Source organism: Phascolarctos cinereus, unplaced genomic scaffold (genome assembly GCF_003287225.1).
Source record: "Phascolarctos cinereus isolate Bilbo 61053 unplaced genomic scaffold, phaCin_HiC Scaffold_8;HRSCAF=390, whole genome shotgun sequence".
Classification (NCBI taxonomy): domain Eukaryota; kingdom Metazoa; phylum Chordata; class Mammalia; order Diprotodontia; family Phascolarctidae; genus Phascolarctos; species Phascolarctos cinereus.
This window is the reverse complement of record NW_027556291.1, coordinates 66,450,520-66,476,379: the sequence shown is the minus strand read 5'-3', so window position 1 is coordinate 66,476,379 and position 25,860 is coordinate 66,450,520. Positions and strand designations below refer to the sequence as shown.

Below are 25,860 nucleotides of genomic sequence, written 5' to 3'. Positions count from 1 at the left end.
CCACTACAGGCTATTTCACATGGAAGCAATTCTATTGGCTTGTGGGTCTCCCAGATGAGGTTGTCTGTAGAGGAACAGTGAGAAAGAAGGTCATAACTTTTTGAACTCTGGGCCTGGTCTTAACTAGAAGGAATGGATACAGTAGTTAGTAGAAAAGAAGGCAGGATTTCTAGAACTTTGTTACTGCTTGGGGTTAAAATTTCATGTTTCACCTCCCCCAAAGTTGTTTCGACAAAGGCTTAACTTCAACTAGGAATTTACTTTGTGAGCAGAAGCAGCCTCATTGCCACCACTGAAATTTTCTCTGTCCAGGATTGTTGGAGAATAAGGTAACCTGGGGTTTTGTATATTTTATTTTGTTTTAATTTAAGGACGATTCCAGACGGTTTAAGCTTAGAAATCAAGAGTCCAGGGAACCATAATGTCTTAGAAGTAAATTTCTGCATTTCAGACCTTTTCCTGGAACTTAACTCAAATTAATTGTTGCATATGTGTGTTAGTTTTTAGGAATCTTTTGGGGGATCTGTGTATACTTCAACAGACTGAGCTGGAACAACAAACCCCTATCTATACTGCCCAAGTATCCTAAAGAACGATCTTGACTATGAAGCCAAAGCATTTTGGGGAGTGAAAAGGAGGAGTCGGTACCCCTGGCTGGCAGCTGAACGGGATGACGGTCTGGTTCCTGGTGAAGATGCTAAGAATGAAGAAGAGATCTTCCAAAGAAGGGAGGAACCCTCAGCAGGGAGCCACCAAGGACTGTAGCATCGACTCTGATGACTGGACCAGCTCTGAGAGTGAGCCAGAACAGCTGGGCTTGCGGAACCCCAACCACCCCCAATGGCAAGAACGAGGACTGCCCCCCAAGCCACACCGGCAGCTCTGCCGCTCCCCTTGCCTGGACCAACCCAGCTTCTCTCAGAGCAGCACTCTGCAGGACCCAAAGCTTGAACAGGACAAGCAGCCCCCTGTGGACAAAGAGTACCAAGCCAAAATGGACTTCGCTTTAAAACTCGGCTATGCTGGGGAACAGATTCAAGCCGTTCTGAGCAAACTGGGCTCAGATGCCCTCATCAATGACATATTGGCTGAACTTGTGAGGCTAGGGAACAAGAGTGAGGAGGAGGGCCAGAAGAGTGGAGGGGCAGAACATGGCCACGCTGCCAAGGACGTGGCCAGCCCAGAGCTGTCCCTGGAAGATGAGACTGCAGACAACACTGAGAACCTGAGACCTGTTGTCATAGATGGAAGCAACGTGGCCATGAGGTAAGGCTAACATTTTTTTTCTTGTCTGAGACCAACCCAGGGTAAGGAAATGTCCTCTGTTGGTCATTTGTTACTAACTTAACATTTATTAAGCACTCACACTGTGCTAAGTACTAGAGATACAAAGAAAGGCAAAAGCCAGGCCCTGTTCTCATAAAGAGCTTACAGTCTGATAAGGAAAAGTCCACGGTTCTGTGGAAAGTGTGCCAGATTGAGAGTCAGGAGCCCTGCATTTAAGTCCCTGCTACTTGTCACCTGCGTGGCCTTGGCCAAGGTATTTCTCCTTTCTGGGCCTCAGTTTTCCCCTCTGTAAAATGGGAAGGATAACACTTAAGCTTGCATGATTTCCTTAAGAGACTTATTAAGATTGAACTGTTTACATTCCTGCATGGAAAGATGATATTTATAACTCATGAGAACTTTGTCAGTATTAGGGTAGTTGAAGGGAAAAAATTATATGTATGTATATATAGATAGATAGATAGAGGGCACAGGGTGAGCTGAAGATTAAGGGGTCATATCTGGAGAATAAAATTAAAGGATGAGAGAGGATGATACACGGAGAAGAAGAAAGGGAGAGGTAGAATGGGGTAAATTATCTCACAAAAAAAAACAGAAAAGAAAAGTCTCTCACAGTGGAGGGGAAACAGGGGAAGGTGAGAGGGAATGAGTGAATCTTATTCTCATAGGATTTGGCTTCACGAGGGAATAACATACACATTCAATTGGGTATGGAAATCTGTCTTACCCTACAGGAAAATAGGGGGAGAAGGGGACAAGAGAACAGGGGGATGATAGAGAGGAGGGCAGATTGGGAAAGGGGGTAATCAGAAGTAAATACTTCTGAGGAGGGACAGGGTCAAAAGAAAGAATAGGATAAATGAGAGGGCAGGATAGGATTAAGGGAAATAGAGTTAGTTTTTCACAACATGACTACTATGGAAGTGTTTTGCATAACTGCACATGTACAACCTATATTGAGTTTCTTGCCTTTTCAGTGAGGGTGGTTGGGGAGGAAGGAAGGGAGAAAATTTGAAACCTAAAGCTTTAAAAAACATATGTTTCAAAAAAAAATGTTTTCACATACTACTGGGAAATAAGAAATACAGGAAATGGGGTACAGAAGTCTATCCTGCCCTACAGAAAAATAGAAGAGGAAGGGGATAAGAGAAGGGAGGAGAGATAGAAGAGAGGACAGACTAGGGGAAGGGATATTCAGAATGCATGCCATCTTGGGGTGGGGGAAGGGGGGAGATGGGGTGAAAATTTGGAACTCAAAATCTTGTGGAAGTAAATGTTGAAAACTAAAAATAAATAAATTTGTATTTTAAAAAAACCTTGCATGATTTCAAGCTTAGAGAGCATCTAGCTTTTGCTCATCTGCCCTTCACTTTACAGGAAAGTAAGGTCTAGACAGGTCATATGGGATAGGAGTGTGGTCCTTCTGTGTGGGCACTGTTGTGATGAGAGTACTTGGTTGGCTTGAAAGCACAGTCACAATATGAACTCGTTCCTGGTGCTGTCCATGTCACTGATACAGGTTCATGTTACCTGCTGCTGTTGCTGCCTCTCTTCCCCAATTCTCTCTCCTTGGAAATTATTCCCCTTTTTTTGGGCAGGCATTCTGAAACAGCCATTAGCATAGAGCAAGGTAGATGACTTTCTAGTCTCTGCTCTCTCATTCTCTCTCTGATCCCTCTTGTACGCAAAACTAATCTTCCTACCACCACTTTCATCCTGTCTTCCCATGCCCCCACCCCACCTTCCTGCTCAGGAAGCTACATGAGCTCCCCATTACCAATGGGATGTTGTAAAGACCATTGGACGGGAGTTGGGAGATCTAGGTTCAAATCCAGGCTCCAGCTCTTCCTAGCTTGGTGGCCTTAGGGAATTTTCCTAACTTCTCTGACTCTCTGACCCTCATATTTCACAGGATTGGAAAGAGGAAGGAAAGTGCTCCATAAGAAATTGAGCACAATTAAAATGGGTATTATTATTATTATTATTATTATTAGATCTCTTCCAAACTCTATACTTTGTGTACAAGGTCCTCCATAAATTGCTCCCAACCTGCCCTATCCAACCTTGTGTAAAATTTCTAGGATCTCTAATTTCATTGGTGACACAGTGACCTTGGGCAAGTCCCTTCACCTCCCTAGACCTCAGTTTCCCCTTCTGTAAAATGAGGACTGTGGACTAGATGGCCTTTAAGGTCCCTTCCTGCAACAGAGCGGTTGCAACCCCTTTATAACTTGAGCAGATGGTTTTTTGCTATTTCTCTTTCTGAAAAGTTCGTTTCCCTGGGACTAGTCTGTACCTCTGCCAAAACTGGGTCTGTTCTTGCTGGTCACCAAAGCCTAGGTTCTTCTTAGTGTAAATGTAACAGTGTTCTTTGCCAGACTCATGAGAAAATGACCATTGAATAAGGGCAGAACATGAGAGGATCGAGGCCCATAGCCTAGACAAAATTTAACTAGAAAGGCTAGACTGAGAGGTGGCTCTTAGAACCCTAGAATGTTAGAGCTAGGAAGGATCCTATAAAAGAGAACATCTAAGCTGGATATAAGGAGAGACCTTAGAACACAAAATGTCAGGGCTAGGAGGGACCTTACAACAGGGAATGTCAGTGCTGGGAGAGGGCTTAGAACACAGAATGTCACAACTGGGAAAGGGCTTAGAACACAGAATGTCACAGTGGGGAGGCCCTTAGAACACAGAATGTCAGTGCTGGGAGGGGCCTTAGAACACAGAATATCACAGCTGGGAGAGGGCTTAGAACACAGAATGTCAGGACTGGGAGGGTCCTTAGAACAGAGAATGTCACAGCTGGGAGGGGCCTTAGAACACAGAATGTTACAGTTCAGAGAGGGCTTAGAACACAGAATGTCACAGTGGGGAAGGCCTTAGAACACAGAATGTCACAACTGGGAGAGGCCTTAGAACACAGAATGTCACAACTGGGAGAGGGCTTAGAACACAGAATATCACAATGGGGAGGGCTTTAGAACACAGAATGTCAGGGCTAGGAGGGGCCTTAGAACACAGAATGTCACAGCTGGGAGAGGGCTTAGAACATAGAATGTCAGAACTGGGAAGGGTCTTAGAACAGAGAATGTCAGGACTGGGAGGGTCCTTAGAACAGAGAATGGCACAGCTGGGAGAAGGCTTAGAATACAGAATATCAGAGCTGGGAAGGGGCTCAGAACAGAGAATGTCAGGACTGGAAGGGTCCTTAGAATAGAGGATATCAGAGCCAGGAAGGACCTTAGAACAGAGAATGTCAGAGCTGGGAGGGACCTTAGAACACAGAATGTCAGAGCTGGGAGAGGGCTTAGAACACAGAATGTCACAGCTGGGAGAGGGCTTAGAATACAGAATGTCAGAGCTGGGAAGGGGCTTAGAACAGAGAATGTCAGGGCTGGGAGGGTCCTTAGAATAGAGAATATCAGAGCCAGGAAGGACCTTAGAACAGAGAATGTCAGGGCTGCGAGGAGCCTTAGAACACAGAATGTCAGAGCTGGGAAAGCGCTCAGAACAGAGAATATCAGGACTGGAAGGGTCCTTAGAACAGAGAACCTCAGAGCCAGGAAGGTCCTTAGAACATAACTTTCTAGATCTTAGAAGGGCCCTTAGAATACAAGAAGTTAGGGCTAGAAGGGACCTTAGAACATGAAATGTCAGAGATCCAGAAAGGACCTTTGAGACCATCTAGCCCAACTACCTTCATCTTCTGTAGGAGAAGATTGCAGGCTCAAGGTCAGGAATGGAATGGCTGGAACAAGAAGCTCGTTCTCTGGTGCTCCATCTAGGCTCTTTGCATTTCCACTGCTCTCCCTGTCACTGAGGCCTCTGAACCATAAGCAGCACGTGCTTGGAAATAGGAACAAAACCGTATTTAACAAAGCGTTGTTGTCAACGTATGGATGTTCTGTTATCTTCTCAGAGCTCCCTTGGTCTTCGAGGCCACCTGCCATGTTAGTGCATTTCTGTTGTGACCTGATGATTGATGAATCCAGGACAAATCTGCAGTCCTAGTGTTGAAAGAGCTTTGTCACCTTGTGGGAGGCTGCTCTACATACATACAGTACATACATACAGTATGAGAGAACTTGTTCACACGCACCATCCCAGTCAATTAAGTGTGATTTATGTCTTTTGTGTATATGTGTGTGTATGTCATGGCATGATCTCCCTTGTGTTGATAGTCACAGATTCTTTGAGACAAAAGAGACTTAGAGTCCTTGGACCTTTAGTCCAAACCCAAGCCTCCCATTTTCCAGATGAGGAAACCAAGGCCCACAGAGAGGAAGTGACATGTGCTCAAGGTCATGTAACAAGTCAGTGCAGATCCAGGACTTAAACCCAGGTTTTCATAGCCAAGATGCATGTATGTGACATGGTTCCCCCACCCCTGCCACCCAGTTTTTAAGATGATGGCAACAAATAAAATCCTTTTCCAATCCATGTCCTAACTTTTTCATTCTCCAGTTTCCTTTCCAACTACTAAATTCTGTCTTGGTTCTCATTCTTACAATAACAGTGTAATTAACATTTTGCCTCTCCTTGGGCATTGCATAAACAACATGAGTGGTTATGAAGGATTCTCAACCAGTTGTCCCTGTGATGGAGATGTTGGCCAATAGGACGTAGTACCATCGGTGTCCTTGAGATCCTGGACAACTGTTGTCAGTTATGAACACCCAGAAATTGTAGACCTTGAGGTAGTTAATGCAAAGTATCAGAGGTGGAATCTGAAGACCCCCAAGCCTGGTATATAGTAGGTGCCTAATAAATGTTTATTGATTGATTGAGCCCCATCAATATAATACCTAGTTGATCCAAATATAGACTCAACTTCTCCCCCACATACGGCTTTTTATAATCCCTTAGTGTGGCCTGTCAGGAGTGTTATTTTTCATTGGCGAAAAATTCATCTAGTGAATGAATTTTATTAGAAATTTCATTAGAAATTCATTAGTAAATGGAGGGCTGGCTTCAGAACCAGGAAGCCCTGGTTCTGCTTCTGACATACCCTGGCTGTATAACCCAGAGCAAGTCACAGGGTACCAGCCTGAATTGGTGAAGGCACTTCCTTATCCTGGAATTCCTTATCCCCATGGAATCACAAGTCTAGTCCATTTCCCTTACATATATATCTACATCTGTTTTTATACAATGATACCTTACAGATAATATCTATAAACTATATTATATATAATATATTATAGTATATAGATTGTGTGTTATATATCTAGTATATAGAATAGATGTTATTTTAATATCTATCGTATATAATAGATATTACATATAATATGTATATATTCTTTTTCCCTTTTACAAAAATCTACCATTTTAGAAGTATAGTCTATATTTTAACCAATAGGACAGTCCCTGGCCTATTTAACTCACAGGGCCATTAGAAGGATCCATGGATATAATGGAGGAGAAAGAAAGGGCTTTGTAAGTGCAAGCAACAAACAAATACTCCAATTAATCGAAGAGGTATTGTATTTAATTAAAAACAAAATAAAGCTAAGCTCTTGGCCTCCTCCCCGCCCTCCTCCTCCTTCCCTGGTGTTTTGCCTTCCCAGACTGAGAACCCTAGCTGGGCTAAGCCTTTGTAACTAAGGAAGACGGAGATCTATGTATCCATTTGCGAATTGCTGCTCTCCCATATAACTTTCCATATTCTTTCAGCCATGGGAACAAAGAAGGCTTCTCCTGCAGGGGAATACAATTAGCTGTGGACTGGTTTCTGGAGAAAGGCCATAAAGATATTACGGTATTTGTGCCTGCGTGGCGGAAGGAGCAGTCCCGCCCTGATGCACCAATTACAGGTAATGCGTCTAAAAGACATTTATTCCCAGCTTATGTCCGAGCTTGGCTTGTTGGCTGGGAAAACGTATAGGGAGAGCAGAGCAGTCTGGGCCCCCATACACTCAGACCCCATTCCCTAAAAGAGTCAGCCTGCTGGCTTGAGGCAGAGAGCAGGCCAGGGAAGGAAGGCTCACACAGTTCTTATGGCTGCAGACATTCACATCTGTTCTCTGGCTGCTATGACCCCCACAACAACCCAGGGAGGGACCCAAATAGGTTAAGTATTATTCTGCCTGTTTTACAGATAGGGAAGTTGAAGCTCACAGAGGGGAAGGGAAAACGTGTGTCAAAGCTAGAGAGCAAGTGGATTTTGCCATTTCCAGACCTCTTTGACATTGCGCCCTTGTTGGACGATTATAATCCCCCATGAGGGGGGAGATTTGAGTATGATTGTCCCCATTTAACAGAAGAGAAGACTAAGGTTCAGAGGGTTCGGGGAGCTGATATAGGTCATGTAGCAGACAGTGGAAGAACCCAACTTGAACCCAGGCTCTCTGATAATTGGCCCAGCATTCTTCCTATTATGTCATGATGGAAGGAATAGCCCTTGCCCTGGAGAGATCAAGGGGCCAAGAGCCCAAAGGTGTCAGTTAAGATTACCCCGCAACACGTCATTAGGGTGGCCTTGGGCAAGTCACTGCATCTCCCCCAGCCTCAGTTTCCTCCTTTGTAAAATCAGAAGGGACCAAGGTAGGGAAGGGGTTGGGAGGGATGTGGGCAGGGTTCTACTAGATGGCCTAAGGTCCCTTCTTGCTCCACCTGTGATCCCATCGAAATGTTCTTCCACCAACTAGCTGTGTGACTTTGGGTAAATTACTCCCCCTCTCTAAGCCTCAATTTCTTCATCTGTTAAATAAGAAACTTGAACTAGACAAAAGTCCCTTGCACTTTTAACTTTCTAACATTGTTCTGAGGTCCCTTAAAGCTCTAACATTCTGAGTTCTAAGGCCCCTCCCAGCTCTGACCTTCTCTGTTCTAAGGCCCCTCCCAGCTCTGACCTTCCCTGTTTTAAGGCCCTTATTTCTCTGACATTCCCTGTGCTAAGGTCCCTCTCAACTCTGATATTCTCTGTTCTAAGGTCCCTCCCAGCTCTGACATTCTCTGTTATAAGGACTCTCTCCCAGCTCTGATATTCCCTGTTCTAAGGTCCCTCCCAGCTCTGACCTTCTCTGTTCTAAGGCCCCTGCCAGTTCTGCCATTCCCTGTTCTAAGGTCCCTCTCAGCTCTGATATCCTCTGTTCTAAGGTTCCTCCCAGCCCTGACATTCTATGTTCTAAGGTCTCTCCCAGCTCTGACATCTTGTGTTCTAAAGCCCTTCTCAGCTCTGACAATCTCTGTTCTATGGTCCCTCCCATCTCTGTCATTGTGTATTCTAAGGTCCCTCCTAGCTCTGACATTCTCTGTTCTGAGATCCTTCCCAGCTCTGACATCCTCCCAGCTAAGACCCCTCCCAGCTCTGATATTCTCTATTCTGAGAGTCCTCCCACTTCCGCCATTCTCTGTTCTCTGGTCCCTTCTAGCTCTGTCATTCTGTGTCCTATTGTTCTAAGACCCTCCTAGCTCTGTTCTAAACTTTTCTTTGTTCTAAGGTCCCATCAAGCAGTACTATTCTACATTCTCTGACTATCCAAGTGGACAGGGGACCAAGGGACAATGTTGAGGCTTGAGCTAGTGACCTCTACAGCAGCTGGTGGACACAGCCCCTTGGGAAGCCTGAGAGGCTGCTTAGGAATCTTATAGAATGACCGCAGCTGCAGCCCAAGTGGAGATGGGGATGAGGGTCCAGTTGGCTTTGCCCTTGATCCATGGAATTATATATAGGGGCTTGTATGCAGGTCATTTACTAACTCAGCTACAGTAATGTTTTCTCCTAACCTCCTCAGTATGTAGCCAGACAGAAGCATTTCTTTTTTGTTTTTGTTTTTGTTTTGTTTTTGGCTAGGCAGTGGGGTTAAGTGACTTGCCCAGGGTCACACAGCTAGTGTTACGTGTCTGAGGCTGGATTTGAACTCAGGTCCTCCTGAATCCAGGGCCAGCGCTCTATTCACTGCACCACCTAGCTGCCCCCAACAGAAGCATTTCTTCAGGCAGGTTGCGGCAGCCAGCTATTCTCATTCATGAGGCTGACTATGCCATTGTTTGTTCTAACTTCTTCTTTAGTCTGCTGGAAATCTTATTAAAATACAGGACTAGAAATATAACGTTTTAAATGAAGTCTTAAGGCTAATAGAAAAGCTCTGCTTTGAAGTATTTAGAACCATAGAATGTCAGAGCTGGGAGAGGCCTTAGAACACTTAATGTCAAATCTAGAATGGACCTTAGAACATAAAATGTTAGAGTTAGAAGAGGCCTTAGAACACAGAATGCCAGAGCTAGGAAGGACCTTAGAACACATAAGGTCAGAGCTAAGAGGAGCCAGCTAAGAGGAGCCTTAGAACACAGAAGGTCAGAGCTGAGAGGGGCCTTAGAACACAGGATGTCAGAGCTGGGAGGGGCCTTAGAACACTTAATGTCAGATCTAGAATGGACCTTAGAACATAAAATGTTAGAGTTAGAAGAGGCCTTAGAACACAGAATGCCAGAGCTGGGAAGGACCTTAGAACACATAATGTCAGAGCTAAGAGGAGCCTTAGAACACAGAAGGTCAGAGCTGAGAGGAGCCTTAGAACACAGGATGTCAGAGCTGGGAGGGGCCTTAGAACACTTAATGTCAGATCTAGAATGGACCTTAGAACATAAAATGTTAGTGTTAGAAGAGGCCTTAGAACACAGAATGCCAGAGCTGGGAAGGATCTTAGAGCACATAATGTCAGAGCTAAGAGGAGCCAGCTAAGAGGAGCCTTAGAACACAGGATGTCAGAGCTGGGGAAGGGTCTTAGAACAAGGAACGGCAGAGCTGGGATGGAGGAACCTTAGAGCACAGAATGTCAGATCTGGGAGGTGACTTAAAACATATACTGTCAGAGCTGGAAGGGCTCTTAGACATGGAATGTCAGGGCTGGGAGGGCCCTGAGAATATAGACTTTCAGAACAGGGTGGAACCTTAAGACAGAGAACAAAGAATGTCAGGCTCCCTAGAGATCATCTAGTCCCAACCCTTCGTTTTCCAGGAGAGGAAGCTGAGGTCCAGAGATAGGTAAAGACTTGGCAGCAAAAAACTAGTAAGTGCCAGAGCCAGGACTTGAACTCAGGGCTCCTGACTCCCAGGGTAATACTCCTTTTACTACCCAATTTAGTACCTATTTCAATTAGTGTGTGTAGAACCTGCTTCCCGGCTGGTAGAGGAGAGAGTTTCAGGTGATCCCAGCAGTTTTTCTGTAACTAGAGACAGGTGTTGAAGGAGGAAGACCGTGACTCCCAGGGTGGGCATGGGCAAGGCCACTTGGAGTGGTTCTAGGCTGTGCTGGCAAGAGCTTTGCTAATAATCCCAGCTCCCTCCCCTCTGGTGCTTTCTCATTTACAAAAGCCCTTGACTAAACACCATCCCTGGGCCATAGGTGCTCCAAGGGCTAGTATCTGTCACAACAGATAGGTTAAGAGAGAGAAAGTTATTTTTTGTTCGAGGACTCACAGCTCATGAGGGGGCATGAGCAGCATTTGAATTCAGATCTCTGGACTGCTCTTGCCACTACCACACATTACTCTGATGTTTCAGGGACTCATTATGTCCTTACTGTGGGTACTCCCTCCACCAGTGCAGATTGCAGCCCATCTCTGCCTTACCAGATAGCTCCACGAGTGTCTGTAACTGAAACTGCTGTTGTCTGGTGGCCAGCCTTCTGGTGGTAAGCTTCTCTGTTCATTGTATGGCAGATTCAGTTTGGGGTGCCCCTGGCTTGGTCTTCCAGAACTCAGTGGCAGCGCCACATCATGAAGATGCTTTGGAGAGACTTTATTTAGTAGTTTTTCATTTGGATTGCTATCTTTAGTTTTTAATCTTACCTTCATTCCCAAGTTTATCCCTTCTCTTCTTTGCCCTTGGAATGAAGAATAAAAGAGGAAGATAAAAGCAAGTCTGCAAAACTGATCCGCACTTTGGGACAGCTAGGTGACACAGTAGATAGAGCACCAGCCCTGGAGTCAGGAGGACCTGAGTTCAAATCCAGCCTCAGACACACAGTACTTCCTAGCTGTGTGACTCTAGGCAAGTCACTTAACCCCAATTGCCTCACTAAAAAAAAAACAAAAAACAAAGGAACAAACAAACAAAAAACTAATCCACACATCATCTGAGGCCAAGTATATACAGTATTCCACACCCATAGCTCCCCACCTCTGCAAAGAGGCCAGGGAGATACATTTTCCCAGCTCTTCTCTAGGACAGAGTGTTGTCATTGTAATTCCTAATAGTTTGTTGTTCTTTCTGTTGACCTTATTGTATTTCTTGGGTGGGAGGGGAGACCTCACATGAGGAGTAGTGCAGGTTCATCAATAACTGGTTGGTGCTTCCCAGTGAGGGAAGGAGCTCCCCACTGTCACTGACATGTACTGTGTTTGTCCAGCCTCCTGAGTGAACAGTACGTCTGCCCACCCTACGGCTCCTGCTGAAGGGGTCTTGACTCTCTCTGTCCCTGTTCCCACACCTACTCTCCAGCTTGCTTTTTAAGCTATCATAGCCTGCTCTTCAGTTGCCTGGCAACCCAGGAGAGTGAAAAGAGCATTGGCCCAGGGGCCTTGAGACCTGTCTTTGTGGAGTTGGCACACCCCCCTCTCTGGCCACCTCCTCCGTTGGAAAAAGGGGAGATCAGCCTTTGCTGACTCCCTCCCAGAGGTGTTCAAGTGCCCAAGGGGAGGATGGATATGAAAGGACTGGCCTTCCCATTTCTAAAGCATGGCCCTCCCTGTAGGCCTCCTCCTCCCCTGCCAGGTGTGTGGATTGCCATTATGAGGAAACTGAGGCTCAGATAATTTCTGTGACGCTCTACAGAGTCACTGCTAAGAAGTGGCGGAGCCAGAACTGAAACCCTGGTCTCTTCATTCCAAGTCCAACATCTCTCCATTCCCATATGTGGCTTGTGGCTTAGAAAACACTCTAGAACCATGGACTATCCCATTGAGGAGTTGGTTGGTTTTACTGAAATGCTTTTCTATTACCAGGGATGGCTCCATGGGAGGGAAAGGGAGAAGGGTATCTATTCACAAATGAAGGTAATCTGAAAACAAAAGATAACATTTTCTTGAATATGTAGATGATCTAACAATCTTGGACTTCCATTCTGGACTGTCTCATACCATCTAACCTCTTTGACAGATCAAGATATCTTACGTAAACTGGAGAAGGAAAAAATTCTTGTCTTCACCCCATCCCGAAGAGTGCAAGGCAGGAGGGTTGTCTGCTATGATGACCGTTTCATCATCAAGTTGGCTTTTGACTCTGATGGCATCATTGTGTCCAATGATAACTACCGGGATCTTCAGAATGAGAAGCCTGAGTGGAAGAAATTCATCGAAGAGAGGCTACTGATGTTTTCCTTTGTCAATGACAAGTAGGTTCTGGACCCTGGGGCCCCAGAGAACTCTATTTTTTTATACTTTAAAAACAGTTTTAACATTTCATTTTTAAAAATTTTTAGTTCCAAATTCTCTCCTTCCCTCCAGCCCTTCCCCGACCCACTGAGAAGGCTAGCAATATGATATCAATTATACATGTGAAGTCATGCAAAACATATTGCCATATTAGCCTTGTTGGAAAGGTAAAGAGGGTAAAAAAGCAGGCTTTGCACTCTAGAGTCCATGGATTTTCTCTTTGAGCCCGATTATCACTAGGAATACATTCACACCTTTCTATTGTGATGATTAAAAAAGTCTGAGAGAGATAGTTTCTGGGTAATTTAATCATTTTATGAATAAGGCCAGCATGTTATTAATAAAAGGATGGTTATTTGGCCATCTCTCTTAGACCAAGACCTCTTATGGTGGTGGGCTCACAGTTTATATGCCGTTTGAAGAGGAGGTGTTCCTGAGGGGTGACAATCAGCTCTGATTGGTTAACACAATGGGAGGTGGGCTATCTTGGGGTACCTGACTTAGGTCACTCAAATTTTGGTCAGAGAGACATCAATTTCCATATCACTTGTTAAGGCAAAATAGAGGATCCACATTTTCCCTGACCTGTCCAAGCAAACACAATGAGCAGGAATACACCCATTAGCCCAAACTTAGAATTCCTTTTACTGTCTGATTAGATCTTGGCCTAGGTAAATCTCTTAAGAGATTTCCCATACTGGTTGGTTTCTGGATGAGGAAGTGGAATAGGGGGAAAAAAACCTTGCTCCTGATTCAATAATTAGTTATTAAATATGAGGGAAATAATTAATTTCTTATACTGTATCTTCCAGGTTTATGCCTCCAGATGACCCCTTAGGGCGCCATGGCCCAAGTCTGGAAAATTTCTTAAGAAAGAAACCTGTGATTCCTGAACATAAGAAGCAGCCATGCCCTTATGGTAGGTACTCAGCTGAAACACTAAGTTATATGCCCAAGAATCCTACTAATACTCCCATGATTTTAACCCTTTGCAGTATGCCAAGCACTTTCCCCACAACAGCCTGGGAAGGGACATGGTGTGGTGTCATTATCCCCATTTTAGAGATGAGGATACTGAGGCTGTGCTTTGGCATTTTTCTCCATTTTGGCATCATTATGATAACAATTGTTGCCCTGGTGATAATTAAGAATAACAGTAATAACTCATGTTTCTCTGGCACTCTAGAGTCTACCGAGTAGTTTTCTCATAATGCCTCTTCAAAGTAGGCAATGCAAGGGTGATTGTCTTCATTTGACAGACGAGAGAATTGAGGCACAGAGGAGTAAAGTAGGTCAGTGAATAATCCCTTGGATGTCTTTCTCTTTTTGATTATTATTACCATTCCAGGAAGGGCAGTGTGGCCTACTGGCCAGCTTTGGGGCCAGAATGATCAGGTGCAAGTCTGTCCCGTGATACCCAATGGCACTGTGATGTTAGACAGGTCATGTAACTCTCATTGCCCCAGCAACCCTCAAAGACTATTAGTTGCAGAGTAGTTGCCAATACTCATTGGTAGACCTGCTCCCTAAGCCAGAGAAATGGGGAAGAGGATGGATTAGAAGTCAAAGGATTTGACTCCAAATCCTGGCATCTGGGCCTCAGTTTCCTTTTCTGTAAAATGAGGGAGTTGAACTAGATGGCCTCTGAGGTCCCCCTTTATAGTTCTAGATACTTGAGTTTGTAGAGTGACTCCCTTCCTAAGGGCAGCTCTGGTAGAAGGCACCTCCGATGCCTCAATGTGGTGTGCAGGTAACACTGGCATCTGGAAGGCTCAGACAGGTCCTTGCAAGAAGCTGGAGAAGCTTTAGGGTTAAGCCCAGGGAGAGACTGCATGGCTTGGAGAGGACCATCAATTAGTCAGTAAACATTTATTAAGTGCTTACTATTGGGCAGGCACTGTGCTAAGTAATCAGGATACAAAAAAAAAAAAAAAGCAAAGGCCAGTCACTGCCCTCAAGGAGCTCACAATCTAACGGGGGAGACAGCATGCAAACAAATATATGCAAACAAGCCCTATACAGGATAAACAGGAAATAATGAACAGAGGAAGGCACCAGAACTAAGAGGGATTGGGGAAGACTTCCTGTAGGAGGTGGGATTTTAGTTAGGACTTAAAGGAAGCCAGAGAAGTCAGGATGTGGGGATGAGGAGATAGAGCATTCCATGTATGGAGGATAGCCAGAGAGAATGCCCAGAGCGCAGATGGAGTGTGGAGCAGCCAGGAGGCCAGGGTCACTGGGCCAAAGAGCCTGGGTAGGGGAGTAAGGTGTGAGAAGACTGGAGGAGTAGGAGGGGCTAGGTGATGAAGGCCTTTGAATGCCAAACGGAGCATGTTGTATTTGTTCTTGGAGGCAATGGGGAGTCACTAGAATTTATTGAGTTGGGGGGAATGATATGATCTGGCCCTATACTTTAGGAAAATCACTTTGGTGGCTAAATGGAGGATGGACTAGAGTAGGGAGACACTCAAGGCAGGTCCTGCTATTGCTACTTCAATAGTCCAGGTGTGAAGTGATGAGGCCCATACCAGGTGTATTTGAAAGATGTTACAAAGGTGAAATCAGCACCCACGGCAACAGTTTGAATATGGGTGAGAGATAGTGAGGAGTCCAGGATGACTCCTAGCTTGTGAACCTGAGAGACTGGGAGGATGGTGTTGCCCTCTATAGTAAGAGGGAAAGTAGGAGGAGTGAGGGTTTAGGGGGAAAGACAATGAGTTCCATTGTGGACATACTGAGTTTGAGATGTCTGCTGAAAATCCATCGAGATGTCTGAAAGGCAGTTGGAGATGGCAATGGAGGTTAGGGCTGAGAATCATTAGCATAGAGATGCTAATTAATCTGTGAGAGCTGATGAGATCACTATGACTGGGAGTTATTTTCTCGGCCCCCAACATGAAGACCATCACCCAAATTCATGGAGGGGTAGAAGTGATCTGTCCCAGGTAATACAGCTAGTAGGTGCTGCAGTCAGGACTAGAACTCAAGGCTCCAGCCTCCTTCCTCCAGTGCCCTTCCCACTACTGAATGTCCATGTGTTAAATTCTGCCTCTGCTTCCATTTTAGCCTAAGCAGAATGGTACAACCAGAGGCTCTTCTAGCACCCCTCACCCCTTCCCCGTAACAACGAAATGTTTTCTGTGTTAAAGCTTTTGGCAAGGACTTCAGAAGAGAAGGTTCTTGTTCCCTGAGCAGAAGGGAATCAGGCCAGCCTTTGAGTTCCTTTTTTTTTTTTTTTAAGGCAATTGGGGTTAAGTGACTTGCCCAGGGTCACACAGCTAGTAAGTGTCAAGTGTTTGGTCTGAGCCCGGATTTGAAGTCAGGGCCTCCCGACTTCAGGGCCGGTGCTCTATCCACTGTGCCACCTAGCTTCCCCCCTCCTTTGAGTTCCTAAGAAAAAAAATGACCCATCTTGTGATTGACTGGCGCTTACCTATGTAGCACTTGCCCCTTTAGGAGTGAGGATCTTTTTGTGGGGATGTAGGGTGCCTTAGCAATGTGGGAGTCCAATTCTCTGCATAGGCCCTGACATTTGACCCTGGTGAGAAGTGCCCAGTGGCCTATCCCAAGGCTGAAAGACTGGTTCGAGAGCTTGGGGTGTTTAGCCCCTTTCCTGATGTGTAGGAATCTCTTCTACAGAATCAAAAACTTCCCCTTGCACCCCCATCCCTCCCAAATTCAATAATGAGGACTTTGAACTTCAAATCCAAGGTCCCGATTCCCATCCTAGCTGGGTGACCCTGGGCAACTTATATCCTCTCTCTATGCCTCACCGTCTTTGTCTGTGAATTGGAATAATAACTCTCCCACTGCTTGCTTCCCAAGCCTGTGGGGCGGAAAGTATTTTGTAATAGCCTTACAGTGCCAGAGGCATATGCGTAATCATTCCTGGTTGGAAGTTGTCTTTTCTCCTACCAAATGCTATCCAATTTCCATTTACCTTTTAAATCTAATCTTCTAAAGGTCGTCTTCTGATACAAAACTCATAGGATCCAGGGTTTGGAGCTGTAAGTGACCTTACGAGGTCCTGCTCCTCATTTTATAGACCAAGGCCGATGGAGATGAGATGACTTTATCCAAGGCCACCTAGGTAGTAAGGGTCAGGGGTAAGATTTGAATCCAGGTCCTTTGGGGCCAGAGCCAGTGTTTTTTCCCCCAATTTTTGTCTGCCTGGGTAAGGACATTAATATTTCAATCTGGAATAGTTCTTAGCTTCTTTTGGATATGGTTACAGCTTGTGACACATCTTCAGAGACGCACCTGAATCCCAGGTGTAAGAAGTGGGCTAAAAGTTTTAGATCTGCAAGTATCAGCTAGGCCAACCTCCCTCTGGCCCCCATTTTACACATGAGGATACAGAGAGGTTAAGTGACTTTCCCACAGCCACCCAGGTGGCAGTGTCAGGATTTGAGCACAGGCCCTCTGGCCCCCAAATCCATGCTCTTTCCATTGGGTCACATAATTGAGGTCTCCCGCTACACACAAGGCTGTGGGAGATGATACTTGGTTTTTGCTTGACCCTAGTGGGGAGAGAATTGAAGGGAAACAAATTTCAGCTCCTCCAGGGTGAGAGTGGAGGGGGCATATTGGGATATTGGGGGGATGGGGTTTCCTAACAAGAGCTATCATAACGGAGTGGACTCTGGTCTGTTAGGTAGTGAACTCTCCATCACTAGTAATGAAGGTGCTCCTGCAGGGTTGGGTGACCATCTGTCAGGGATTGAACAGAAAGGGATCCATGCCCTGGGCAGAGCATTAGACTGTGTGACCTCTGAGATTTCATCTAACTCAAATGTACTGTGATGCTCTGGCCATCGCCTTTGAAAATGCCGAAGGAAGGCCTAGGTTATTGCTATGGTGTAGTAGAGGGAAACTTACTCCAAGCCCTTGTTTTTCAGGCAAAAAGTGTACATATGGCCACAAGTGTAAATACTACCACCCAGAGCGTGCCAACCAGCCACAGCGGGCGGTAGCAGATGAGCTCCGCATCAGTGCCAAACTGTCAGCTATCAAAACCATGAGTGAGGGAGCATTGGCCAAGGGTGGCAGCGCGACCCCAGCACCTGCTTCCAAGAGTGAACCCAGCTCCGAAGGGAAGCGTGTCACTCCCAAGCGCCAGTCAGATCCCAGCATCCGGTCTGTGGGTGTGGAAACCGAGGAGAGGCTGCCTATCATTCGTAAACCTGAGACCAATTCAACCCCCTCCCTGGTGACGGCACTGAGTGTCCCCACACTTCCGCCTTCCAAAAGCCATGCGGCAGGTGCGCTGAACACCCGCTCTGCAAGCAGCCCAGTGCCTGGTTCCTCACAATTCACCCATCAGAAATCTTCCCTAGAACACACAGCCAGTATGCAATACCCACCCATCCTGGTCACCAATAGCCATGGCACCTCTGTCGGCTACACGGAGCAGTACCCAAAGTACGAGTCTTTGGGGGACCATGGCTACTACTCATTGATGAGTGACTTCTCTAACATAAGCATCAACAGCGGCCGTGGTGCAGACTACTACGGGGCTGAGCCGGACCGTCACACACGCAGCATGTACTCTCACAATGCCAGCCCCTGCCATGACAAACACATGAGCCATACAAGTAGTGATCCTTATTCCTCGTACAGCGATTTGTATTTGGGTGTAGTAGATGCCAGTCAGGAAGATGCTATGAAAGTGAACCGACCGTGCTCACAAAACCATCTCCAGCCTTTTTCACATGGTTACCATGAAGCCTTAACAAGAATACAAAGTTATGGTCCAGATGAACCCAAACAGGCTCCCCACAAACATCCAGCACCCCGATTAGTGTTGCATGCCCAACACCCAGTAGTTGGAGCCCGATCTAGTTGTCCTGGAGATTACCCTGTGCCTCAGAGCATCCACCCCCCTGGCACAGCTCCACCAGGCCGAGCATTGGTGATGACCAGGGTGGACAGTGTTTCTGATTCCCGCCTCTATGATGGCAACCCGATGAGGCAGAGGCGGCCACCCCTGTGCCGGGAGCAGCACGCCAGCTGGGACTCTCTGCCCTATCCTGCTGCTGCCGACTCCTACAGTTATCACTCTTACCCTTTGAGCGCCAACCTCATGCAGCCCTGTTATGAGCCGGTCATGGTGAGGAGCATGCCCGAAAAGATGGAGCAGATCTGGAGGAATCCTTGGGTTGGGGTGTGCAGCCAGCCAAGGGAGCATCACATGATCCCCGAACAGCAGTACCAGACCTATAAGAACCTCTGTAATATCTTCCCGGTTGGCATCGTTCTCTCGGTGATGGAGAAGAATCCTCACATGACTGATGCACAGCAGCTGGCAGCCATAATTGTGGCCAAATTGAGATCGGGACGCTAATGGGGGCGCCTCGTCTCCCATCCTTTCTTGGGGTGAGCGATCTGGGAAGAGAAGATATGGGGGAAAGGGGCTATCCCATTACTAATGTTCTCTTCCTCATTGATTCCGTACAGGAAAAAGGATGTAAATGGTATACTGAAGGCAGATGCTGAAAGCACCCAGATCAGATTGTGTTGTATATAGGTTTAATATTTTAGGGTTGTTTTAAAGTAAGAATTTCAAAAGCTATGTGAAAGGAGATAGCGTATCTTATTGCATGGATAGTTGACCATCAGATATCCTTAATGAACCAAATGGGGTCACAGTTCACCCTTGAATGCTGTAAGTGCAAGCCTATCGTCAGCAGTTATATTGCATGTTTGAATGTATATTTTCTGGGGTGCGTTAAGTGTGTATATATATATATGCATATATATATATAAAAATATATATAAATACTATTTTCTATTGAGATATAGATGTGCCCATCTATATCAGTGTATGTCTCTGTGTGTGTATACATATATATATAAAAAATGTGTTTATGTGTGTGTGTGTGTATATATATATATATATATATTATATATATATATATATACATACATACACACATATATGTGTATACACACATGCACACACGCATACACAGTCTTGGAAAACGAGCTCTGCATGGTCCTGAACCTACACTCAGCCATGTAGGTGGAAAGGCCAACTGGGCCATCTTTGTTGCATGTCACATTAGCAAAGAGTATCAAAGTAGAAGGGGCTCACCAGCAGTGGGGGAGATTGCTGCATTTGGTGACAGAACAAACCAGTTCCCACCCCCTCCCACAGCCCTTTGTACTTTTTCAAATGTCAACCCTTGTTGACATTTCTTTAACATTTGAAGTCTCTCGATGATTTCACTTGATAAAGCTGAGGTCAGGTTGCAGCATCCCTCTTTGGAAGAGCTGATGGAAGCGAATTTTGTTTCCCGGGCATCCCATGTAGAAGCCATGGAGCTCTGGGCTTCAGAGGCTTCCTGTCAAAATCAGGTACCATTGCATGACCTAGTTGGTGAAATGCCTGCCAGCACAAAGCATCACATTTGAAATAACTGGCATTTCAAACAAGTATTAAAGCTCGCTGGCAAACACGCCCTCATTTGGCTGGCCGGCTCTATGTTATTTACCCCTCTGGGAGCAAAAATGAGGAGCTGTAGACTCCTAGACTATGGAGGGCTGGGAGGGCCCCTCGAACATGGAATGTGATTGCTAGAAGGGACAATCAGAACATGGAATGTTAGATTTAGAAGGGACATCCGAAACCATCCAGTAAGCCCCCTCATTTTACATATGAGGCATCCGAGGTCCTGAGAGGGGGCCTAAGTTGTCCCTAGTCCCACAGTTTATAAGTGGCAATAGAGCCAAAGCTGCATCCTGTTCCCTGGGTCCCAATCTGTTGCTTATTCCTCTCCACCGCCCAGCCTCTCAGTGGGGTGGAGTGTGTGGACAGGTGGTTAGTTTTACCTTCTAGTTCAGTCATTGGACAACAGTACCAATGGCTGGTGGCATGGTACTCTCGTGTAGACCCAAAGCAGGGCCATTTTCTAGGTATGAACAACCCAGCTTTGGGAAGATAGATGTTTCATCTCTGACTTGCCATCACAGGTAGCTTAGCTTCTCACTCTAGGTCCACACACCAAAGGTGTACAATTTGCCTAGTGACATTTTTCAGATGCATTATTTGGGAAGGGATGGGAGGGGGGGCATGGCTTGTGCAATTTGTATTTTGCTCAGGGTGGAATCCTTTGTAGCGAAATGCCTCCAGCAGAGGCATCCATTGGGGATTTTGTTGGTTTTTTTTTTTCCTTAAGCTGCACTGAATGGATACCCTTTTTTGAATCTAATATATATTTCAACATTTTAAGCCAGCTCTAGAGTTTGGGAGCTGGAAATTGCTGACTTCCTACTGTAGTTTTTTCATGAAAGTTGAGAAGGCCTCACCTGGGCCTTTTGTCTCTTCATGAGAAGGTGTGACACTGCCTAAATGTTTCTTACTGTGAAACACACGGATCGTGAGGCTGCCGTTAGGGTTGTTTCTGGTGTTTTGATAAAGGCTTCATGTGCTGCTTTCTGTGTCCTCTGTCCTTGCCCTGAGCAACCGCACAGATCACTCCCAGCATGGCTTTTCAGCTCCCACCATTTACAGAGGAGAAGAACCAGTTTGAATTCTGACTCCATCCCCAAATGTGTGTGTCCATTCCATCTTTCAACCTAAATAAATCACTCCTCGAAATATCCTTCATGTGCAAAATGCATTCTCTGTCCAACAATGAAGGAGGCCAGAAAGCTGGAGTCTGGACCCAACTCTGACACTTACTGCGTGACCATGGGCAGGTTCTTTTCCTTACCTGGGCCTCAGTTTATTCATCTGATAAATAGGGGTAGCAATACTTGCTAACTCCCTAACTCACAGAATTGTTATGATGAAAGCAATCCACCTTGAATTTTAAAGTACAGGAATGATGTTACTGTTAATGACTCCATGAAAACTTACTATTATAACTCACATGTTCATACTTCCCATTGACGCCATTTCACATAAGATCACTGGATACTTCAAGGCTGGTGCCTCCAGTCAACAAAATTGAAAGATAATACTGCCTTCATGCCTAAACCGTTGAATTTGTGAAACTAAAAATCATGAAGTTTTGGCCAGCTGAGCATGGGCAGTTCTAGTCATTGAAACATCTCCATTAAAAGATCTGTAAAACCCAGTTCATCCCATTAGCTACCGTTCTTAAAAGAAGCCAAAGGCACTGATTGAAAATATATTTATAAACTCACTGCCTCATGCCCCACCCCCTACACTTCACCTTTCTTTTCACCAACATCTGTATTTCTGACCTCCAGCAGCTGTTCGTTCTCACCTCCCTCTAGCTTCCCCCCCCCCGACATCTCCACACCCCCATAGCATGTCTGGATCCAAGCGGCTGAAAGCAACACCTCAAATATCCAGAAATGACCTTTCGTTTGTTGATACAAATTGTATCTCTTTTTTTCTTGATTGTATAAAACAAGCTTGTACAAAACTCATCTCTAAACTAGTTACAGTATCTCTTGTTCCCACCCGCGATGTTTGTGACACTGTGTGTCACCCTGACCTAGCGCAGGAGTAATTTTTATTTACAGGGCTTTTTCTTTACAAACGGCACTTGTAGCTAACAGACAAACTGAGTCAACTTTTCCAGTCCCGTTTAGTACCATGTTCACAGCTAGTGTGTATATAGTTTTGAGCACAATATTGTCTACGTTCTCTTTATTCAGCTCAATGTGATCCTTGCAGAGGGATTCTCTCTAACAAATGGTCCGTGCTAATGAATCATCCATCTGCAGGTGTTTAATGATGACACCCTATAGCCACGATGGCACCAAGCCCGGCTTGGATTTTTGGCAGGTGGGGTTTCATTGCAACGGGGACTTCTTGATAAATGAATATGTGAGAGAGCATTTGTCCCCCTCAGCTCGCTTGAGCATCCGATAGTCAAGCTCATGGCTGGGGGCCTTCAGAGCCCTTTCTTTTTACTTTTCTGAAGGGGCTTAACACTTGCATGCCCTTTGGGCCTTGCTTTGGGACATGGCAGGGGTTTCAGCTTTCTCCCTGCTATACCCCACCCCAGCCTGAAAGGATGCTCCAGCCTGTTCAGGCCTTTGCTTTGTGGGGTGTGGGATCTTTGGGGTTTCTTCTTCCTCTTCTCCTACTCCCACACGACAGGAGGGAGAAGTGGGGATCTGGAGCTTCCTCCCTGAAGTTGGGGTTCCCTTTTGTTAAGCTAGCTGAGAGAAGCCAGGAATCTTTAAAAAAAAAAAAAAGAGGCCAAGCTGGTCTGCCTGGTTAGAGTGAAGGCAGCTGCAAAAGATGGGGTTAACTATGAGACACTGTCTAAACAGCTTCTCTCTCTCCCCATCTTCTCTCTTTGGAGGAGCAGCAGAACATACCCTGTCACTCTCTTTTTCTCTCTCAGTGGATCCCCATTTTTCTAGTTTCAGAACAAACCTCTTTATATAACCCCAGCCACCTTGACCTTCAATTTCACCCGTTAGTACTGGGGTCTCTTCTAAGGTAGAAGAGAGAAGAGCTGATCTCTAGAACCCCTCAGTCAACCATCTCAGCTCCCCTGTAAATATGGGCCTTTGTACAAACCCTCTTTTTGGAGACTCTAGTATCAAAACACGTTTTGTTTCTTTTAGTATGTGCACCAGGTCCAGGAGGTAGAAAACATTAGGTGCGCTGATTTCTCTGAAGACCCTGCTCAGACCTCCCCACTAAGCTATCTTTACTTTCCCCTTTAACCTCCGGCCTTTCCTTGGGCCTCATTTGAAGAGCATGGGTAATCTTCTAGGAGAACAGCATGAGGGGCTTGAAATTGGAACCAAAAACCCACTCTGTTCCTGGGTTCCCCTCTTGGCACCAACTCAATAGCCTTCTAGAATTCACCCCAACAACTAGCAGTCACATGTCCTCGTATTAGAGCTTTAGTGCGTTGTGTACGTGGACACGTAATCTGACTATGATTGGTCCTGGTGCTTGTTTTCTTGAGCTCTGGTATTTTTCGCTTGCTCCATCTGTTAAATTAAATGTTACTGTGTAATTGTTAACTTTTATGAAACCTCTTTGGGTTCTTTGGTCAACCCAAATATAATGTAAGTCTCAATGACAAGAGCAATGATGACAAAGCCAAGCACGTGCACACTCCAAACACACACAGAGGCCAAAATTGCAACCCATGGGTGAGTGCAAACAACAGTGAAATGAACCCCGACTGTGGTGTTTGTAAATCCCTCTGACGCATGCGTGGCAAGGCTTTTCCCCCTATACTGCATGGCGTGTTCCCACTAACCTGGATGTGCTGTGAGTGCTGTTTCACAAGGTTCTAATTTATTTTCAGTTTTCATGATGGAGAGATACCGTATGGTTGATGACAACTGTGAACCATGCTGCTCCTACCTACCATATAAAATTTTTGGTTAAAATTCACTGACTTCTATCTCTGTTTCTTTAAGACAACACTGAAAGGGGGGATGGGGGAACCACATAGGCTTACCTCTGACCACAGGCGGGCAGAAGTCAAAACAGTGTCATTGGGTAGAATTTGAAGAATGTATTTTGCAAAGCTATAGAAATATAAGTAGGCCAGTTCATCACAGATGTAGAGTTGGCAGAGACCTCAGAGGCCATCCATCTGATCCAACCCTTCATTTTCTAGCTAAAGGAATCAAGGGCTAGGGTTGTTTGGGGTCTTCCCCAGCGTCACACAGAGGATCCTCCATCTAGAGCTGGCAGAGTAAGTTATACATAACTGCAGTTAAACTGAGTCCCAGGAAGCATAAAGCAAGCCAAGATGAGGCCAGTTCTCCTGATTTGCAGTCCTGTGCCCTTTCCACCCCAGGACTGGAACAATGGAGTCCCCATTGCTGTGGTATTTTTCCTACTGCCACCAGCCCCTTCCTTTCCCCTCTTGCCTGTGTCAGTGCTCCCTAGGCCCTCACCTTGTTCCTGAACAATGGTTGCAGGTCCTCAGCACCTGAGAGCAGGAAAGAAAATCATGTGCCTTCTGGCCTCTGCCACGCAGCCCAGACTACATCCTCAGCTTAGGCACTGCTGAGTCACAATGCTGGGTTACACTTTGTGGCTACCAAGATGAACGAGGCTCAAAGTTTACCCTCAAAGAGCTTACATCATAGTAAGGGAAGAGAATGTTCTGTGACTTCATCATACATCAGTGTGAGGCCTCCTTCCCCTTGTGAGCTGTCCTCCTCTTAGATGGTTATGGGGATAAGGACTAGCCCTGGGAGCTCATTGCATTTGTGATTTCCAGGCATACAAACACATGTGGGTCCATACCTTCTCAGGAACTTAATCAAAGAATTACTTAGAGAGCACTGAAAAGTTTAGTTACTTTCCCAAGGTTAACCAGTTAAGGTGTCAGAGGTAAGGCTTGAGCTCAGGTCTTCTTGACTCTCATGAGACATTTTCTTAAGAGAATAAAAAAATGTCCTCTCCTGGTAGCCAACATCGTGGTGAGGATGCTTCTTTCAATTAGCTTAATTGGTACTAGGATTACCAACACACACAGTCTCTTGCTGAGTCTGAACTCAAAGCCTACCTTCCAGCTTGGTAGGCTGGTATCAGTGGGCATGTACACGAAGAACTAGAATCCAGCTGTTGTATGGCTGAGTTGGCGACTAGGCAGGCAGATGTCAATCACTCTTCTTCCCCACCCTGACCCCTTCCTCCCCTTGGGGCATGGTTTACTGTCTAGCCACTCCCTTAGCACCTCCCCCCTGGGAAGCTTTCTCGTCTTAGGGGAGGGGGTAGGAGAACGATGGATGCCCACTGGTTCTGAATCATTTGCCTAGAGAAACCCTGGTAAGTGTGTTCTCTCTGCCCTGAGAAGTTATAAATAGGAATCAAGCCAGAAGTCATGTTCTGGCAAAACACCACAGGTTTAGATTTGTCCCTTTCCCAGGCATTCCCAGTTACCCTTCTCAATTCCAAGGGTAGCACAAATAATTAAACAGCACAGTTGGTTAAAGCCTTTATCACATTTGCTGGCATAAGAAAACTAAACTTCTGAGACACTTCGACAAGTCTCCCATGCTCCAGAGAAAGGAAAGAGAGGGAGCAGGGAGAAAGAAGGAAGAATTATGGATATCCGTCTGCAACCTGAAAGGGTTTCAAGAGCACAAGATCCATCCTTATCCAACACAGCTCTTGGAGGGTTGGCAACTACCCTTTCCATGGCTGCCCCTCCATGGGACCAGTATTTCCCATTTTTGTGCCTTCTTCCCTTCCTCATTCTAGGAGTCCAAAGAACAGGAGGATCT

The 25,860-nt window shown here is 45.7% G+C and overlaps 1 protein-coding gene across 1 annotated transcript; it reads left to right on the top strand.

Annotated features, from left to right (window-relative positions):
- The first annotated feature begins 504 nt into the window (after positions 1 to 504).
- Positions 505 to 24,006, top strand: ZC3H12B (zinc finger CCCH-type containing 12B). Its single transcript, XM_020967203.2, has 5 exons — positions 505 to 1,266; positions 6,964 to 7,103; positions 12,395 to 12,629; positions 13,482 to 13,588; positions 17,568 to 24,006. Exons 1-5 carry the CDS (start codon positions 671 to 673, stop codon positions 19,010 to 19,012), a joined length of 2,523 nt encoding a protein of 840 aa, XP_020822862.1. The 5' UTR covers positions 505 to 670; the 3' UTR covers positions 19,013 to 24,006.
- The last annotated feature ends 1,854 nt before the right edge of the window (positions 24,007 to 25,860 follow it).

Bases quoted from the DNA above. Each gene is read 5' to 3' on its own strand.
- ZC3H12B (XM_020967203.2), top strand. From the start codon at position 671: ATGACGGTCTGGTTCCTGGTGAAGATGCTAAGAATGAAGAAGAGATCT. The intron at 7,104-12,394 runs GTAATGCGTCTA...CCTCTTTGACAG, and splicing joins CCCTGATGCACCAATTACAG to ATCAAGATATCTTACGTAAA. The intron at 13,589-17,567 runs GTAGGTACTCAG...CTTGTTTTTCAG, and splicing joins GAAGCAGCCATGCCCTTATG to GCAAAAAGTGTACATATGGC.